The 20472-nt window shown below is 47.5% G+C and overlaps 2 protein-coding genes across 12 annotated transcripts in view; one reads left to right on the forward strand and one right to left on the reverse strand.

Moving 5' to 3' along the window:
* KCNIP1 (potassium voltage-gated channel interacting protein 1) overlaps positions 1-20472 on the reverse strand; it is a 398295-nt gene that overhangs the window by 32647 nt on the left and 345176 nt on the right. The gene's annotated exons all lie outside the window — the stretch shown is intronic.
* LOC130602322 (acrosin-like) lies at positions 16073-19137 on the forward strand. 3 transcript variants are annotated; one of them, XM_057415096.1, is made up of 5 exons: positions 16073-16179; positions 16482-16682; positions 16993-17258; positions 17516-17661; positions 18133-19137. In XM_057415096.1, the coding sequence occupies exons 1-5, from the start codon at positions 16109-16111 to the stop codon at positions 18520-18522; spliced, it is 1074 nt and encodes a 357-aa protein (XP_057271079.1). In that variant the 5' UTR covers positions 16073-16108; the 3' UTR covers positions 18523-19137. The 3 variants fall into 3 exon arrangements, with proteins under 3 accessions (XP_057271079.1, XP_057271080.1, XP_057271081.1); XM_057415097.1 differs by having other exon boundaries at positions 17101-17258; XM_057415098.1 differs by lacking the exon at positions 16482-16682.

The raw sequence follows: 20472 nt of genomic DNA on the forward strand, positions 1-20472 counted from the left end.
TAAATGGGAAGCGTATTTAAGCAGAACATAAGCACCAATTCAGCTCTATTTACACAGAAGGAACTGCTCAAGATATATTGTTCCAATACAGATCCAGATTTTTCAATAGGGCACGAGAATATCTACTGGAATGCAGTTGCTTATTAAGGCTTTCTGCTGGAATACACAGTATGCAGCCATGGGGGAGCTGACAGCATCCAACCCTGGTTAGAGCTCCAGGAACACGGCACGGGTTTTACTCCTGTAGGTATGCTGTTAGAAGGCAGCACCTATACCTCAAGCGCTTAAATGGATCTGATCTCAGACAATGTATGGAAGCAACTAATAGTGCCTGGCCTTCCTGTTCATAAAAAACATCAGCATCATAATTTCTGGTTTGCCAAGAAGGTGAACAAGAAGTGAGTCTTCAGGACACTGGTGTAAATAGACAGTGCCCTGCTACTGGTGTTTCTTCAAATACAGCCTGCTACATATTCCTTCCTGAATCAGAAATAGAGGTGCTTTAGTACCCGTGTGCTCATTCAAATTCCTCAGCAGGCTCTTTAACTGTTGCGCTTAATCATTTTGAACAGACACAGCTATAAATCGGGTACTTACTTTTCTATGTACACACCACTGACCAGGACTGAGGGCAATGACTCACTGAAACTCGTCATCAAAGTATCAGCTCCTGACATTAAATAAAAAAAGAAAACCCATCCAACACCCTAGATTCCTTGGAGTTAGTAAGCAAGAGGAATAAATTGTACCAAAATACCTAGCAGAGATTTTACCCTTACAAGGAACCTTTGTGTCCTTTTGCCTGGCTCACGGTGATACTCCCAAGAGTGGCTGTTTCACCAATCCCATCACCCCAGCTGCTGCTCACCCCTCTCCTTCCCTGTGCTCCCACCTCCAAAGAGCAGCATGGGCACTCTCCAGGCTGAGGGCAGGCTCTTCCTTGTTTTAGCCAGCTCTGAGGAAGAGAGAGGAAGCGTCCTAGAGAAAGGAAGTGCTCCAGAGCTCAGGAGTTCAGGTCTTCCTCCCTTTGCTCAGCAGTCTGCAATGGTCTGCTGAAACCCCACAAGTCCCCATCGAGTGGTTCAGTGCAGTGAGGACATCCCTTCTGGGAGTGCCTTTAGCAATTTGTGCCTTTCTTAGAGTGGGCAAACACAAATACATGCGCACTGCAAAGATGTACAGATTTTTGACACGGGTTTCTATGTTCCACTAAAGTATAAAAAGTCAGGTGGGGAGGACAAAAGACACAACACATTGGTATCAACCAGTAAGCAACCCCATAAAGTGGGAGCTAAACCACATGTTTCATACACATGGTGATAGATCCCTCTGCTATGGTCAATATATCAAATATACCAGCACAATATACCAAAGCAGGAGCAGAACTGAGCTAGACCTCTCTAAACTCCATGCTGGATCCAAATCACAAGCAGTTGCCAGCCAGCCAGCAAAGCAGAGAAGCAGGGAGCTGAAACCCCAGCACACAAAAGGCAGGAAAGTTTAAGTTAACACACAATAGCTTAGTAATTTCCAAACTCTGGCCCAGCTTGTGGTGCTGGGAACCTTAAAACTTTGCTTCTGCAGCAAAAGCTTAATGGGACAAGCACAAAACGTGCTCCCATTTTTCTCTATCTTTATTCTGCCTCTCCAGGAAGGGCAGTAGGGACTAAGGCACACCCTGCCTTAGGGTATAGATGCGACTAACTACACACTTGACAAGTCTCCATGCAGTCAAAAGACATCATCGTTTAAAACTACCATGCTAAAGTTAGAAGCTTTAAATTGCACTGATTTGTCTAAGGATCTTTTTGCTTCTGAAACATGAATTTTCAGACAGCAGGAGGAAGACCATGAGACTGAGATCTTCTCAGCCCGGGGCCTGGCTTCCATCAGCCCCCTAAAAAGACTGGCAAATTGAGAGACCTGGTCTGATTTTTGAATACCACCACCAGAGAGAGTAATTTGAGGCTGATAAACATCAGTGCTTGCAAACACTGGAGCTCTTCTGGTTGACAATGTCTGAGGACTTCTGCAAGCAAAAACCAAACACACAACTGGGAACGTGACCAGTGCCAGAATGCTGCTTATTAAATTTTCATGCTGACTCTGATTGCGTTCATTTAGCAGCACAGATGTGCAACAAGGATGAGAAGATAGAAGGGCCCATGAGAACTGGGGAATGGCTGGCAGTGTGAGCAAGGTTCGGAAGCCAGCCACTTGGAGCAAGTGTTCACATGTGCACTTACCAGCTTGTGTCATACCAGTAGCTCAATTTGAAAGAAGCCATTAATGTATTAGATTTCATAATTGTGATTCTTCCATTCTGGTTTGTGGGAGTCACAGTGTAGTCCACAAATGAGTTTGAAACCAAGATAGGAGAGCACTGCTAAGAACAGTTAAAGAAAAAAAAAAACCCAAAAGGAATTATAACTCAACCCAGGTCGTATATGGAGTGGTTTTAGAGTATTTTGTCTGAAATGTCACAGAATCAGGGAACAGTTCATGTTCAAGGGACCTTAAAGCTCATCCAGCTCCAACCCCTGCCATGGGCAGGGACACCTTCCACTAGAGCAGCTTGCTCCAAGCCCCTGTGTCCAGCCTGGCCTTGAGCACTGCCAGGGATGGGGCAGCCACAGCTTCTCTGGGCACCCTGTGCCAGCGCCTCAGCACCCTCACAGGGAAGAGCTTGTGCCTTGTGTCTAATCTGAACTTCCCCAGTTTAAGTTGAAACCCATCACTACATCTCTTATCACTACAGTCACTGATGCAGAGTCAACCAACATGCTGAGCAGCTCCAATCTAGTCTATACGAACAAAACTGTAACTGAGCAAGAGGCACAGGAAACAGATTTAGACAAATATGCCACCATGGGTAAGGTCATCCCAGTAGTAAATGAAGAGCTGCTTGTGCAGATGAGCCCCCTGGCTCTTTTCCTTTTGCTCTGGGCTCTGACATGAGGGTGCCAAGGGACCAAAAGAAGGGAAGAGGTAACCAAGCCCCACAGCCTGCGTGCTGATGGGAACTCCTGGTCTATAGTCCACCTAGGGAAGCCTGACTTGCCTGTGCAAGTGCTCATTCCCATTTATTTTAACAAGGAAGAAACATTTAGCTTGAAATAATTGCACTAGAGGACATGAAGAATAAAGAAGAAAAATTTCCTTTTCTCAATGCTCCGGATTTCATCTTATAATCGCAATTCCCCCTTTAATCACCTGCAAGAAATGTAATACAGTTTTGGCCTGATCCCCACATAACAGGAAACGGAGAGTTAGAGCTTTGCACATAACAGGACACACAAAGGGAGCCTCTGCACCCGCGGTCGGTGTGTGCCACCAGCCCTGCTCCAGCAGCCCAACCAGCCCCGAGATGTGGGGACAGGGCACCGCTGCCCTCCTCACCTTCCAGACAGGTCTGGCAGCTTCACCTTTCCCTTCTACTGCTCCTGCCTAAAACCCCTCAGCCGGTGTCATCTCATGTGCATGGTGCTGTCATAGACCTGCAGGAACACTGCCTGCCTCCCTTCCTGCTCCCGCTGCTGCTGGGATCACTGCGGATACGGCGGTGCTGTCAGGAAGTGTGCTGGACTTCAGGTGGACAAATGAGATGTTCTCTTTCCACAGTAGGAAGTCTCCTTTTGAGAGAGGCAGGATTAACTGCTTAAGTAGTTAAATTAATAAGGACTTAATTAAGATACCGTTGGACACACATCCTCAATTCAAGGTTCCCATGTGTAGATTTAAGAATTATGGGAGAGGGATTAGGGTAATGTTAATCATGCTCCATTTATAGAGACTGTTTAAATAGCTATCCCTTCCCAGTTATGAGCATCTCTAACTCCATTTCTTCAAGAAAAGCAGCCTTACCTTGAAAATCTCAAGAGTATTCTTCAGCCAAAAGAAACATCTCCCCCTCCAACTGTAAATTTATTCAAGCCAAGTGAAATGATTCTGCATTTCAAATCACAGCATGTTGCTGCAGCTCTTTTGTGCTTCTTGCAAGGTTTTGAAAACAAGGAGACAACCACGCAAACACAAGCAGCCCAGTGTTTAGACAAATGATGCTTCATGTCACTGAAGTGATTCAGCAACAACACAAGAAGCTGGACCAGAACTCTCCTTTTGAGGTTTACTAACAACAACACGTCCATGGTAATTTGGCAAGTCAGTGAAAAAGATGAGACCCCCCCCCAGCCCCCAGAGTCCTGTGTCCTGCTTTGGGTACCCCAACACACATGAAGGATGTGGACCTGCTGGAGCAAGTCCACAGGAGGCCATGGAGATGCTGTGAGGGCTGGAGCAGCTCTGCTCTGGAGCCAGGCTGAGAGAGCTGGGCTGGGTCAGCCTGGACAAGAGAAGGCTCCTGAAGGGGAGACCTGAGAGCAGCTCCAGTGCCTAAAGGGGCTGCAGGAAACCTGGAGAGGGGGTTGGGACAAGGGCCTGTAGGGACAGGCCAAGGGGAATGGCTTTAACCTGCCAGAGGGGAGACTGAGATGAGCTCTTAGGCAGAAGCTCTTCCCTGTGAGGGTGCTGAGGCGCTGGCACAGGGTGCCCAGAGAAGCTGTGGCTGCCCCATCCCTGGCAGTGTTTAAGGCCAGGTTGGACACAGGGGCTTGGAGCAAGCTGCTCTAGTGGAAGGGGTCCCTGCCTGTGGCAGGGGTTGGAGCTGGATGAGCTGTAAGGTCCCTTCCAACCCAAACCAGTCTGGGATTCTGTGAACATCCCACCAGAGCAAAGTCACCTCAGAGACCACCCCAGGGCCAGTGCAGGGCTGCATCTTCAGAATCCAGGTAGGCTCTCAGGGTTCAAGTTATCACCCTCAGAGGACACTCTTCTTGTTCCTCCCACGTTACTGCCCCCTCCCCTCTCTCCCTAGTGCTTCAGATGAAGGTCAATCTCCCACCAGGGATGCACACATTGCTTCAGGACTGTTCACCTCTCTCAGGGACACTGCTAAGGCTGATACTGCTTATGGGAACTCACTGCAGGAACAAGAATAGCAAACACAGCTCATTGCACCTCACACACTGTATTAAAAGTGACTAAAAAACCCTGATTGCAAGATTCCAGACACCTTCTGCGTAACAATGGTCTAAGTTCACATTGGTGTAAGTCAAAGAACTTCAGCTGTTTAACCAGGCCATGTCTCTTTAATGCTGTTTTCACACTATTTAATAACTGTAATTTAAAGATGCATGGAGAGGGGGAGGAAAAAAAAAGACTTATTTTCCTTTCTGCTGCAATGAGAAACCACATTTATTTCATATAAAAATTTACCACCATTATTTATTAGCAAGCAGAAAGCTTCTGGGTGTAATAAAAATTTGGTACATAAAGCTGCAGCTGCCTGAGGAGAGTGGAATTAACTGTAATGACACTGCTTTAAAGAACCTCATAACATCACTTGAATAACATGAAAAAAGAAGGGGGTAGAAGCAAGAGGAAAAGGAAAGATTTCTTTTTTCTGTGGTACATCACAAAATATTATATAATATTATATTTCTGCTAAACTTTCATACGGAAACAAAAGACAAGTTTTCCTCTCTTGTTTGCATTTCAAGTGTATACCTGGAAGGAGCATTTTCTTCTTCCTAGTTTAGAGGCTTTAGCTGGTCATCACACATGGGAGAGGGTAGCACTTTCTCACAACTAAACTCCCCTTTTCTTGCTGTTACTCGTGTGAGCAGCTCAGCTCACATCGCTTCACTCAGGAAATAAATCCAGTAGCATCTAGAAATGAACCATTTCCATTTGCAAAGCAGTGGCAGGACTGAAGAAACAAAACACATGGAGAAATTCAGTTCTGGGGAGACTGCACAGTCCCTTGTAAACTGAAACCAGCACCACAATTCATAGACCGGCTTGGGTTGGAATGGACCTTTAGATCATCAAGTTCCAGCCCCCCTCCCTTGGGGTAGGGATACCTCACACTAAACCGTGTCATCCGAGGCTTTGTCCAACTTGACCTTGAATGCTGCCAGGGATGGAGCATTCACCACTTCTCTGGACAGCCTGTGCCAGTGACACACCACCCTCACAGAGAAGTACTTCCTTATATCTAATATGAACTTCCCCTCCTTCAGTTTGAACCCATCACTCCTTGTCCTATCACTACAGTCCCTAATGAAGAGTCCCTCCCCAGCATCCCTATAGGCCCCCTTCAGATACTGGAAGGCTGCTATGAGGTCTCCACGCAGCCTTCTCTTCTCCAGGCTGAACAGCCCCAACTTTCTCAGCCTGTCTCCATACAGGAGGTGCTCCAGTCCCCTGATCATCCTCGTGGCCTCCTCTGGACTTGTTCCAACAGTTCCATGTCCTTTTTACATAGAGGACACCAGAACTGCACACAATGCTCCAGGTGAGGTCTCACAAGAGCAGAGTAGAGGGGCAGGATCACCTCCATGACCTGCTGGTCACGCTCCTTTTGATGCAGCCCAGCACATGGGGGGTTTCTGGGCTCAAGCACACACTGAAGCCAGGTCATGTTCAGTTTGTTCAGTTTCTCATCGACCAAAGCTCCCTTAGAGCAGGAGCGTGTCTTGCCCAGCTGAGTAAGGCAGGCAGCGATGGCACTCAATAAAGTATGACAAGCTCTTACTGTGGGAATTTCTGTTAGATCCCTGGCTGTATTTAGTTTCAGTGGGTGCTTTGGTCATCTCAACTTGAGCATTTGATAAACAGCTTTGGTGCAAGCAATATGTATGTCTTGAAAGTCCTCAGTGCAACAGCCAGATAATGATGTGAGATTTAGAAAGCTTTACAGCTCTTAGATCCAGCTACACTAGAGAGGAGAAACTTTAGCACTTAAGAACAACTATTTGTTTCTCATGCTGAAGCAATCATGAATACTAGGTGTCTGAGTACCTTAGACAGGCTCTGCAGGCAGATTTTGCCTAGACAAGATTTTGCATGTTTTTATAGTTTTGCTCCTAAAGTCACCTTTCTCCTTCACCCTTCCCTATGGAAAGCTGCTCAGGTTCACTGCAGATAAACCCCCCCCAAGGTAGGAGCCTGTCACGAGTCAACATCCAAGCTGTCGAAGGTGGCAGTGAAGTGTTCGGAGTACAGGTGGGCTTGAAGAAAATAAACTAATCACTACATGGTGATGAATCTTAGTACACAATACTACAGCACAACACGATGATTATGTGGCAAGCAGGCCTGTGTTTAGATTATTATTGCAAATAGCACCCATTAATCACCATGAGCAGCCTGGATCCTAACATTCTCCAAGATAAACTACATTCCATTTCCTAATTCCTTATAATAATGATCATTAGACATTTGCATCTAGTCCGCCATGCAGCCCAGAGGTGACTGCTGACACAGACAGAAATAGCTCAAACCTGGCACGTAGCACCAATATGAATTGTTACACATTTTGCCCAAAGCAGGATTCTAGTTAAGATTCTAGGAAAGGTTCAAACATCATTCATAGCTGGTTTGGTTAGAAGGTTTCCCCCAGCATCTAAAAGAATTAAACACAAAATACAGCTCTAGAGATTTCATTAGAAGCGCAGAGAACAACCCCAACCCGTACATGTGGAAGTGTCATGAAGATGCTTTTCCTTCAGCTCCCTTTGTATTCCATATCCTTGATGCAACTAAAACAAATCCTTCTCCCAAAAGTTCATGTGAAACAAAAACATGTCCTGATAAACAACTTCAATTAAACAGCATTCCAAAAGATATATTCATGCCTAAGCCAGCTGCTTCTATGCTCTTTCAACTTCTACAGCTCCTCATAGGACAAATGGCACTGGGCTCCTCTGCACTTTGTGCCCACAGTTGTGATCTTCACAACACTTGAAGTGAAGGTGGCAGAACCTGCACCACTGCTTACGCTTATTTATAAAGCTAATTATGCATTTTGTCGCTGCTGCCATCAGGGGATTCCATCTCAGTCATCAGTGGACACTTATAGTTGAGAGAGCTGTAGAATCTGAGGATAAACTAGATGGATAGCTTTGCCCAAACTTTACTACACAGTGTCAGAGGCAGCATGGCTCTGAGCAGCACCTCCCCAGCTGATGCTTTCCAGCACATCTCTCAACACAAAATGGGAATTGCTGAGGTACAGAGAGAGCTCAAAGGGACATGTACTCTCCTGTCTGATGTAAACAGACAAGAGTGGAAGGCAGAGGACTTCAGCTAGAGCCAATGAAATGCAAAGCAGATTCTAAACCACATCCTTTTACACTCATCCGGTAACACCATGATCCCTACTATTGTGGTCTGAAAAGCAACAAGATGGCTCGCTGGAGTTCCACCACAGGCATCCCCGCTTCTCAGGGGTGCAGCACTGTTCACTGCTCTCACTGTTTCTGACCTGAAACATGGAGCTCAAGAGGGATGAAGCTGCTGTGTGTATTCTGCATTTCAGAGTGGTTCTGTAGTCCACAAATGCAGAGCCTTGCATACAGAATCCATTTGCTATGCTATTAGCTGTCTTAGTTTACAACGGTGTTAATACTGCAGAGTGCTTGAATTCTGAAGGAGGTACAGATGCAGGGTTGGTGAAACAAATGCCTTTTGGTGTCTGCCAGACAGCTAATTGCTATACATAAATTATTTAAAGCATTACAGAGTTGTGGGGATATGAATTAAATTTCAGCAAAAGCAGATAAAAACGGGGGAGGTAGAGATGAACAGAGAGATATGCTTGACCAAACCCAATCTCTATTAACATCACACCCTGCTAGAGAACATACGAAGATTTTCAACCGTATATACATTAACCTGCAAGCAAACACTAGCTCCTTTTGTGCTTCATATACCCAATCTGCTAGCTGCCACGCCTCCCCCAAACTCTATTATGTGTCAGCTCCATGAGAACAGCCTGGATTATCATTTTGCTGCTCTGTATAGGTGTAAAAGAGAGACTTGACACCGGCACAATTTAAGAGCCTCTGTCAGGAAAGTAATATACATTGCAAGCTTTGCACGGGTAAGATCCTTTTTTTACTGTTGCTGCTTGATGCAAGGGAAAGAAATAGGCAAATACATTATGCTCTGAGAAAACATAACTGGTGACAAATGAAATAATCAAACTGATTGCCATTATCAAACTATTGCACTTCCAGAACAGGGTGAGAGCACAGTTAAAGTAAGCTCCACTCAAACAAGTGAACACTTTATGGAGGCAAGAAAGTTGCGTTAGAAGTTTGTCTTCATGACCCAGACCTCACTGATGGGACTGACTGCTGGCAAGTCTCCCAGCAGGACAGCAGCCAGGCAGGATTAAAACCCAGATCTTTTCAAACCTCACCCTGAATTTCACGTTTTCAAGCAGCATTTCAAGTTACAGGTCCCATTAGGAGGTAGTTAAACACCATTAATATCTGGAGCAGATACCTTCTGCTAGTTTGGATTGCAAGACTTGCCACAAACTATTTCAGTGTTCCCTCAGTGACACAGTTCTTGCGCTACAACAGTGCCTGTTGTGCAGAAGCCACCGCGGAGATATATTAAAGCAGACAGAACCCAATATTGTACCGTTGGCACATATACTAAGTTAACCTCCAAAACACTCCACAATAAGATCACTGTGTTGCCACAGGAGCCTCCAGGGTGCACAAGCAATTGCCCAATTGTAAGGAAGAGAAAAATGGCATCACCCTGTTGCAAATCCTGAAGTAGCTGTGAGGGCTGGAAGGATCCACAGAGGTGTCTGAATTCCTTCCCAGCAAAACCAGCTGGCACTTAAACCCTTTCAGAAATATTCTGAAGCCTTCTCTAAAGCCAAGTCTGCCCGAAGGAGTTTCACAAGAGAGCTTTCAGACACATTTGTGGCACAAGGTGGCTTCCTTATAAAGCTTGCCCCTGCGCTGGTGCTCTCCATCCGCTCCAGCAATAGTTCACCACTTCCTCATCATCCTCACCAGCCAAAGGATAGCTGCATTCAGATGTAGCTCAGACCTCAGACATCCATTCTAACCCCTAAAACGTGACCAGATCTCACGGCAAGCATCCAGACAGACTTAGCTTTTCATTTAAAACATCTGCCACTCGCATCTCTAACTTACCAATATACTTTAATTAAATTTATCGGCAAAGATGTGCCTCACAGATTGTATCTATTCCCCTGAAGATTAGTAGATATGGACAACTGGATCCTTCACATCTGGTGACACTATGCACCTTTGCTACTGGGCTATATTTGAGAGTTAAAACCCAATAATCTTCCTGCAGAAATGAACTCTCTCCAGATCAAACTGATAAACTGTGTTTTAACCTTCAGGAGAGGGTTCTGTTGATTACACTATTTTGGAAACACTCTCCTTCCTAAACAAATGAACCTGCACGGACTGAGGCACACTCCTGCCTAAATTCCCCATGATCCACCTGCTCTTCCATCCCAAAACACATCAGAGAAAGGCCTTGAAGGGAAGAGACAAAGAACAGTGAGAGATCAGAAAACCAGACTCACCAAGTGCCCCCAGTCTGACAGGTACCCATCAATCCCAGTCCTGCAGCATCTGCCAAGCAGCCTGACACCCGGCTCAGCGGCACTGAGGAATTTCTAACTTCCACAGCTGACACTTCCAAGGGCTATAAATTAAGACCAACTTTGACAGCCTTTCAGAAATCAGCTTTGCACAAGCACAAACTCCTCTCAGCGATGCTGCCGGTCAGTTTAGAAAGCGCCGTGCATTTGTTTTTCTTAACCCTCACCAGCTTTTCCTTAAAACAAGTATGTGCTTGGCAGGCTCTACCTGCACCAAAGCCTCCCCCTTCTCTGCAATGACCCCATTTACCCCACTGCAATCTGCAGCGATGTGGATCCACATGCACAAGTGCATCACACTCCATCAAATCTTGCTGTGTTTCTGAAGTAGAGAGGCTACCTGGAGCTTGCTGCTTTGTAAGGTGGATGTGATGCAGCATGTTGCAGTCCACAGTCTCTTTCAGCTCTAGCAAACAGGTATCATTAGCTCATCCTCTTTTGAAATATGCTATGACAGATTACCACCTCTGTTCTACCTTGGGAAAGAAATGAAGCCAAAGAAAAATCCTGGCAATGAAACAGGATATCCATCAAGTTTTATGCAATTCCATTCAATTTATTTAAAATAGGCTCAGAATATTAACCTTTTCTAACATCCTTCTTCCCAGCAGATTATATGATGGATTTAAGGAAGGAGTCTGAAGGAAGAAAGGCAAGATGGAAGGGAAGATAAGTGAATAGGTACAAACCTCATGTGCTACTGCATTGTTATATACATGGGAATTATCAGGAGCACAGAAATAATGAAATTATGGTGTGTGGTATGTTAACAGCTTTGCTGTGGTATATTGGTATATTTATTTTTGCATGCCTACCATGCTTTTTAAGAAAGGCCCAAGTTGCCCTCTTTGAAGTTATGCTTAGTAAAATAACTAAGATAGGTAGATACCTAGCCTATTCATCACTACCACAAAGGTCTGCACTTTTCAAACCATTAACAAACTTCTAACAGCCAAGTTCTTCAAACACTAATGCACAAAGCACAATAAGCGCTTCTACCATAGAGCAGCTTACTTTTTACCTGCCCCTCCAGTGCTCTGTGTTTCCCACTTGAAAGCACATCTCTTTCCTTTCTTGGCCATCCGCTGCCGTGCTCCATGGAGAACACTTCTATACCTCCAGTCACGCTCACTCCTCCAAACCCCTTACACACAGTCTGCATGCTTGGGCTTTCCACTGATGCTGGTTTAGGAAAACGTGATTGTGCTTTCAGAGGAGGTGCTTGTGGCTCTGCTTTTCCACACAGTATTACTTCAGTCCTTTCACCACTACGCTCTCTTCTCCAGAATGTGCATGGAGATCAAAGAGCATTTCTTAGCCTCCCTCAGTGCTGTCACAGGTAAGCGTTATGCACATGATACTTCCTTCTGTGATGCTTTCTGTTAAGAAGGGTCTGGTGATGCTGAGAGGCTTTCTGAAGAAGAAGGCTTGCCGTGTGGCACATGGACCGACTCTTGTACAAACAGACTAAAAGTAAAATCCATATCTATTCAATTCGAACTGCTAAAGCTGAAAGGGAAACACATAGAATACACCCCAAGGGAGGACTGATGGAATTACACCCCTGCAATAGTCCCACAAAACATTATTGATCTCGGACTGAATGCTTACATTGTTGATTACTTAGGCAGGAATTGTAAAACACAGGTGTATTTTTGTCACCTGAAAGAGGAGGAGGGGCACTTTGGCACTTTCCATCTTCTTGGTATTACAGTTGTCCTGATGTTACCCCTTACTAATTTTGGTTGGACAGTGTCGACCCTCAGAGTCTTACATCAGAAACACAAAGACCAAAATTGAGAAGCCATGGAGGGATGCAGTTGTCTGAGAGCTATACCAGCAATTAAAGAACGTGACTTAGAGGCTGGGGGGTTTGCTAGCCAAGGAAGCCAGAATGAGCCAGCATCTCCTGCTTTCACATGTCTTATGCATCATTAGCATCTTGCTGTAATCAGCACAAACCAGGGGTCTGGAGGGGCTGTTGCTGCACTGCCATGTGATGCCTGTGGGGAGGTGACACCTCTCTTCACCGTGCATAAATGGGCAGAAGAGAACAGTTTCTCAGCCACAGTCTCTAAAAGAAAATCTGACATGACAGGGTATATGGGATGTCTCCCATCATACTGTCATCCTGTTTTACTTCCAAGCTTCCCAGCACTGGTGTTTCTGTGATCACTATGTTTTCTCTACCTTCAGAAAACCAGGAGACCAAAGGCAGGACTTTCTCCTTTGCCCTGGAAGGGGCGAACAGCTAAAAGAGAAGGAAGGATTACAGGGCCATATCCTTTTTTTGCCTTTCACTTTCTCAGGAAATACTGGAACAACCAACGATGTCTGCTCACAAGTGTGGGCTACTGAATTGCCAAAACTGCAGTAGAACAGGACTGAATCAATATAGCACATCCTTGTGTGGAGGAGAGAAACAGGGAACACGTTACGTCTTCATGTGAGTAACACTTTTGGACCTATCTCACCTACCATTCTCCTCTGGAAGCTGGGGAAAGGAATGGTTTATGAGGCTTCCACGAGGCACATGGCAACTGGGTGCATAGCTCTTGAGAGGCAGCTCTCAGCAGCTCAGCATCAAAACAACAGGAGGGATGATGCACAGCTCCACACAAGTCTTTCGTAGGTCTGGTCCTGGTCAATATGTTTGTAACCAAGCTGGGGATCTAACAGAACAGGTATCATCCTGTTGGAAAGGACTGCAGGAGACCTTTGCAAGTTTGAGAAAAGGCTTGAAGGTAACAACCTGAAATTGAGTAAAGACAAAGGGCTACAAGTTTGACAACAGCATAAACCACACCAAAGGGCTGGCCAGGCTGCGGATCTACACCTTACAGCGGGGCAGAATTGGAACATAAATGACCAAGATGGTTTCCTGTAAAGACAACAAACACTTCACCAGACTTACAAACAGGAATACACCCTGCCAGGCACATGAAATAGCCCCTCTGCTGGTTTCAGTGGCAGTCAGGTCACAGCTGCAAGATAGAGGTGCATTAACAATAAATACTTCAGGTAAGAGCAGTGGAAATGATCAGGGGCTAACTCACAAAACAAACAAGGAAAGACCAGAGGAAGTAAAAGTGATTTAGACTAGCAAAGAGGAACCTGAAAGAGCAGAGAACTCTTTAAAGGCTTTTACACAGATCAAGCAGTCATCTGTTCTCTGTGCCCACTGGTGGACTGAAGACAAGTAATACTTGTACAGAGTTTGCCATGCTGCCATGGACAGGTACAACCCTGCTCTGGACTAGGAGGCCTCTTCATGTGCCACATCTACTTCCCTGTAATTTTATGAGGCATTTACATACTTTTCCCATAAGAGATTTAGTTTTGGATCTAACCAGCCTCAGACAGATTTTCAGTTCTGTGCCTGTGCAAGTTATGGGGTACTTGTGGGATATAGCACCCACTGATGCTGACCTTTAATTAGGAAAGTAAATGCTTTTAAGCAGCTCAGTTGTTACGTTTCACTCAAAGAATTTGGTAGGTAACAACCACAGACGTTTCAGTAAGAAGCTGCTAGTCTCCAGTACCACAGTTTATTGCTGTGCTCTCCCTCCCCTTCAGAAAAGATAGAAAATGCACTACTGTCATTTGGGAATTGGGAAAATATGATTGCATCTGTCAAAATGTTACAGCTTTTGGCAATAGCTTTAATAACCTTTTTAATAAAGATCGGTATTTGCCGGTCTTTATTCTGATGGGTCAGGACACGCATCTGCCACTTTCCACTTCTGAGTACCTCACTGTTCCCTCTAGAGTGACAAGCAGATAATGCGAGCATTAACAGAGCTAGAAAAGGAGCCTTGTATTAGTTCTAACTCTTAACAGGAAACAATGAAATAAACCCAAGCTCCTGACTGCTTAAGCAGGAAGGCACTAATCAAAGTATGGAGACACTGAACAGCTGCAAGGACCAGACCGTGTGCTAAAGGCAAAGTAAATGTTCAAGGAAGTACATGGGAAAGAGGCCCAGGTAGCAATTTCGATGCTACCTATTTTATACACGGTTTGTGCTGGTCTTGCTTGAATGCAGAAATTCCAGCAAGCAAATAGAGCAGGTTTTAGTACTCAGCTGGAAGGATGGGATTGCTGTGGTGCAAAGAGAGTGAAAGAGCATAGTGTCACGTTCCTCACAGGTTCTGTAAAGCAGTGACATTTAGAACCCCTTGATAACAAGCAGAGGGACATTACCATGATAAAAAGCAGACAGGCATTAACACAACAAAGTGAAAAAGACCAGGTAGCATTTCAGGTGAACAGAGCCAGCCAACACAGCTCCTGAAAGCCAGAAAGGAAAGTGTGACACGAAGAGCAGAGGGAAGTTGATAAGCTACAAGGAAAACAAAACTTATGCACATGTACAGGTGAGGCAGCTTTACAGAGACACGAGGGGATGCTGGACAGAGCTGTGAAACTGAGGATGCTTTACTACTGCATGCACATAAATGAATGTGGAATCACTATTTCAAGAGAAAGGTTATCAATGGAGCAACTATGATAAACAGCGAATCACGGAGTCCCAGATTGGTTTGGGTTGGAAGGGACCTTAAAGCTCACCCAGCTCCAACCCCCTACCACAGGCAGGGACCCCTTCCACTAGAGCAGCTTGCTCCAAGCCCCTGTGTCCAACCTGGCCTTGAGCACTGCCAGGGATGGGGCAGCCACAGCTTCTCTGGGCACCCTGTGCCAGCGCCTCAGCATCCTCACAGGGAAGAGCTTCTGCCTACGAGCTCATCTCAGTCTCCCCTCTGGCAGGTTAAAGCCATTCCCCTTGGCCTGTCCCTGCAGGCCCTTGCCCAAAGCCCCTCTCCAGGTTTCTTGTTGGCTCCCTTTAAGTATTGCTTTTCCAATATAAGAAAACATATGCTGCCTGCATGTGAGCAAGTCTCCACCATACAGCTGTAGAAGGCAGACAAATGAGATGAGGATTTACCAAAGCCATTAAGAATGGCATTAGTAAATGGGGCTGAAAGAAGCATCCTTCTCAGTACAGAGCTTAAAACTGCATGTTCTTGGCCAAGCATAGCAGGTGCCACAATTGCCTTTGTCAGTGCTGGCCCAGAACAGCAACAGAGCTCTTAGGCAGCAAGAGCACAGAGCGTGCGAGAGGATGTTGCTGCAGTTGACGTAGCCAGCGTGGACTGTGCCTCATCTGCATTTCACTGTGCTTTATGCAGGAAGGTGGATGCCGCTTGGCTGTGCTTAGCTTACTTGTGTGTCACATCATTGCCTGCCTGCTGCAGCTGTAACCGGGTTGGGTCTTCACCACCCAAACGTGGGCACGCTGCCTGCGGTACCAATGCTCTCTGGTGCACACCTGGGGAAGAGCAGGGTGGCAGCAGGGAACTTCCTATGATGGCACACCTGGTTTTGGAGCCAGGCACTGCTGCCGGCACAGGGCTGCACCCCTCGTCCCACAAGCAGACCATGCAGCAGGGGTGTGCGGCGAGTGCCTGATCCCGGGTTCTGCCCCCCGCCCGCCTGGAACCACGCACCCTATGACATCAGTCGCCGCGGGCAGTGGCCGCTGCGGCAGCGGTGCGGACCAGCCCAGCCCTCAGTTGCTGTCGCTGCCATGTGCCGCCGGCAGTGATGAATCTGCTCCCTCTCCTTGTCCCGCTGGCCATGGGCTGGCCCGCTCATGGCACGCAAAACAGCTGTGGGTAAGTGACCCGAGGCTCTGGGAGGGGACCCTGGCAACTCTTACGGAGTTCACTGGAGGGAGCCTGCTTGTCCCCCAGCGGTACACCGCAGCTTCTCAAACCCCATGTGGGCACCTGGGGCTGCTGGCACAACTCGTCTACAGGACTAAACCAGAAACGGGGCAGATGAACAGACGCGTGCCCCATAGGGTTCCCTGGCCCTCCTTGTCCATGCAGCACCTTGCGGGGAAGGGAGAGAGCTGACCCGCAGCCCCAGCAGCAGCAAGCCATCGGAAAGGACACTAATGAGCTTCTGCTTACAGAGCGAGCTGCGGGCGCCGGCCCATGGCTGCTTACTACAGCAAGCAGCGCATCGTGGGTGGCAGAGACGCCCTGCCAGGGGCCTGGCCCTGGATCGTCAGCATCCAGCAGACCTCAGAAGCAGGCACCGTGCACATATGCGGAGGGTCCCTCATCAGCCCACAGTGGGTCCTCACAGCAGCCCACTGCTTCATAAACGCCAAGTAAGGAGGACAAGGGAGCGGGGGGTATTCCCATAACCTAGCAGGTGCCCTGTCTGCAGCACCACGTTATTCCCACCCCATTTCCTCGCAGTATGCCCAGTGGCTGGTCACTGCAGAGCCCAGCTGACAGACTGCTCAGGAGAAGGCTGGGTTCAAGCTGTTGCTTCCTAGCAGCCTCCAACTCGACATTCCTTGAGCCTAAGGCACACAGGGACAGTCGCACCCTCTGCAGCACTGCTTCCCTTTCACCCTTGTGAAGTGGAAGGCACCCGGCTCTGCTCCCAGTGACCCTTTCTCATCTGCCTTCCAGGCATATCCAGATGTGGTTCGTGCTGCTCGGGGCCACTCGGCTGACACGGCTGGGCCCCGAGGCTCAGGTGCGCAAGATTAGGAAGCTAATTGCTCACCCCTACTACAGTAAGGTCACAGAGGAGAATGACATTGCCTTGCTGGAACTGGACCGGCCTCTCCAGTGCAACGACTACATACAGCTTATCTGCGTGCCAGACATGTCGATACGAGTATCCCAGCTGACAGACTGCTACATCAGTGGCTGGGGTTCCAGGAAAGCAAAATGTGAGTTCCCAAGAAACACTCATGTTCAAAGGGCAAGCTTAGCACACTGGGGAGACGGGCTGGGCTTCCTGAGAGCAGAGGTGAAAGCCAGAGTCACTCTGTGGGGTTGTTTGCCTTGAGAGATGGGCCTGACCCACTGTGCAGAGCAGCACAGATGGGAAACACAGGTCCAGTGCCTCTTGAGGGGCAAAGCCAAGCATTGGGGAAAGGGAACTGGCCATGAGCTGCTGAGTGTTAATTCCTTTCTGTGCCCACAGCTGCAAGCTCAGCTACTGTCCTGCAGGAGGCCAAGGTGCACCTCATCAATGTCAACACCTGCAACAGCAGCGAGTGGTATCAAGGGGACATCCACACCCACAACCTGTGCGCTGGCTACCCGGAGGGTGGCATTGACAGCTGCCAGGTAGGAGCGTGCTACAAGTCAACCCCAGCAGCACAGGCAGCCTGGGCACAAGTGTCCAAACAGAGCCTCAACGTGCTCAGCCTGGAAAGTCACCCTCCCACCTCGCTGTCCCTACTGCTGCTGGGGCTTCCATCACTTCTCCCATCTGCAGGTCCTTGCCCAGTGACCCCCCCATCCCAGGGGCCTGGCACTCTGCCCCATCCAGTGCTCCCGACAGCCTGTAGGTCCAGTTCCCAGTCCTGGAACACCCCATCTTCCACACACCCATGGCCACTGTGCAGACACGAGAGCGTGCTCTACCTTACAGCCCCAGGACCCGCTCCAGATAAGGTTCTGCAGGCTCCAGCACCTGAGCAGAGCCTCTCTGTGCAGTGAATACAGCTCTGGCGGGTGCTGTGAGAGAGCAGGAACCAGCCATAGTGCCGATAGCGGCCACCTAATGCCAGTTTCATCCTCTCTCCCCCGCCTCAGGGTGACAGCGGTGGTCCTCTCATGTGCAAAGACAACAATTCTGACTTCTTCTGGCTTGTGGGAGTCACCAGCTGGGGGGAAGGCTGTGGGAGAGCACAACGGCCGGGAATTTACACCTCCACCCAGCACTTCTACAACTGGATGGTGGCATCGATGAGACTGCGCCCGGCAACAGCAACCAACCCAACACCACGGCCGGTCTCCACCTCACCCCCTACTCAGACCCCACCACCCCGCCCTCAGACCTCACCAGTCCCCCAGACCCCCACACCAACACAGGCAGGCACATTCACGCTCTGCCCACTTCCATGCCAGAAGATGATGCAATTCCTCAACCTGCTGCAGGAGCTCCAGCGGTCCCTAAAGGGAAAAAGCACTGAGAAGCAGTAGGACACAGGATGCGGGGCAGACTGTACTGTACCATGACCATTCCCTTCTGAGTCAATGCCTGCTGATTCAAAGGCAGCCTCACTGTTAAAGCAGAGTAGTACAACATGCTCTGATAAACACACAACCATAAGTAATTACAGCTACTCATTGAATCCCTCCATAGATCAGAGGGCTGAGGCAGAATCTCTGCTGCTAAAACAACCCCTTCTAGTTAAAAGGTTTAACTTGCCCATCTGAAAGAGTGCCAGACACTAAAGGTTGTGCAAGAAGAGCAAGGACAAACCACCAAAAACTAGGAACTCCCAACTTCATTTTGGCTGTAAACCCCTAGTTCTGGCCCCCCATGGGTATAGATTATGCAGTATTTACTGTATGGATATGAATAATCCTCACAGAGCAACACCATACTCACAAGTGTTCAGACTGAGCAGTAGGAATAGTTTAGGCATTTCTCTTCTGACTGCTTCCCTCTGGAATGTGGGACTTTGTCTGCAAGTTACCAATGTGTCTAAATGAGCCAAGCCTTGAAAGCGGGGTACCCCTATGCAAGCATGGGCACAGGAACACATCGTTACCATGATACATCCCTGGCCATAAAATAAAGTGAGATTCTGAAGCTGAAAAATCCACGACAGGTTTGGTGTTTGTTCAGGTTTCTAAAACCTTATTTTTACTGCCATATCTTACAGACAGGGTCTTACTGTTTCCTGCTGCACAGTAAATAATTGCATAATCTCGCTCAGAACAATTTCCATGAAAAACCTGAGATCATAGAATCATATAGAATCATAGAATGGTTTGGAAAGGACCTTAAGGTCATCCAGTTCTAACCACCTGCCATGGGCAGGGACGCCTCACACTAGACCATGTCAAGGCTCTGTCCAACCTGGCCTGGAACACTGCCATGGATGGAGATCTAGTCGAGATGCTATGGGATTTAATAGCTGCAGTAAGAACCATAGCCCAAAACACTGATCTACCAAACTGATTCAGCTCCCTTTCAGTCTGAACAGCAATTCTCATAACCTTCTCTATGAGGTAAAAATGACTGAGCAAATACAACAAATGGAGGAATTTCCATAGTGGGGCAAAGAACAGGGCTCCTGTATGTGTGCACTGCTCCAGCCTCCGCCAGCACTGACACCTCTGGGGCACTGCAGCAGTGTCTCCCAGCACTGACCCCACACGCAGGTGCTCAAGCTGCTTCATGGGGGCTGAGGTTACTCCAGCTCTGCCTCTGAACAGCCTGGGGTGGCAGGAAGAGAGCAGGCGATTTGGGCTTCAGATGGAGAAATCTGTACAAGTGTTGGAATAACGGAACAGCAATCGCTGGGAAGACGTAATGAAATGTGTTGATTCAGCTCTAACACAGCCTCTGCACCAGGAGCACCTTCACAGGGGATACCCTGGAGAAGAGATTCCACTTTCCTGCTCAAATCTCTCTCCTCCTTCCCTCTCTTTAAAGTGGGTTTGAAGTTCCAGTCTGAATCTTGGAAGGAACAACAGGAAGGAACATGCTCTCACAAAAGCTTTTATGTACGAATATCCCTATTCCACATTTGGATTAATCAATACCGTATCAAATTATGAGAACCAGACAGAGCACACTTTTCACTGCAGGCCAGCTAGCATCTGTAGCAGCTGGGCAATAAATACCTTTGTGGGAGCCACAGCAGGAACCCTGGTCTGCCCCTTGTGCAGGACTGCTCTCTCCTTCAGAGGCTTTAACCTTTAGGTACTATTACTTAAGGCCATGCAGTTCCTCATGAATCAAAGCAATATCAGGTGTGATTTGCCTTTAGCTATTCCCAGCCTCAGAACTTGCAACAGTACCAAAGGCTATTTAAGGTGATCAGTTACCAGATCATAAATCCTCCCTCTTTGTGGTTACTTTAGATCAGAACTCAGGCAAAATCCCTGCTTCAGCTAGTTTTGCTTTCAACTCAGCTG

This window comes from Pezoporus wallicus, unplaced genomic scaffold, assembly GCF_028554395.1.
Source record: "Pezoporus wallicus isolate ANWC-B61680 ecotype Strahan unplaced genomic scaffold, APGP_CSIRO_Pwel_v1 contig_4161, whole genome shotgun sequence".
NCBI classification, from domain to species: Eukaryota; Metazoa; Chordata; class Aves; order Psittaciformes; family Psittacidae; genus Pezoporus; species Pezoporus wallicus.

Excerpts from the sequence above, each read along its gene's own strand:
- LOC130602322 (XM_057415096.1), top strand. The coding sequence starts at position 16,109 with ATGAATCTGCTCCCTCTCCTTGTCCCGCTGGCCATGGGCTGGCCCGCT. Across the intron at positions 16,180-16,481 it reads GGCACGCAAAACAGCTGTGG|AGCGAGCTGCGGGCGCCGGC; the intron begins GTAAGTGACCCG and ends TTCTGCTTACAG. Across the intron at positions 16,683-16,992 it reads CACTGCTTCATAAACGCCAA|GCATATCCAGATGTGGTTCG; the intron begins GTAAGGAGGACA and ends TCTGCCTTCCAG.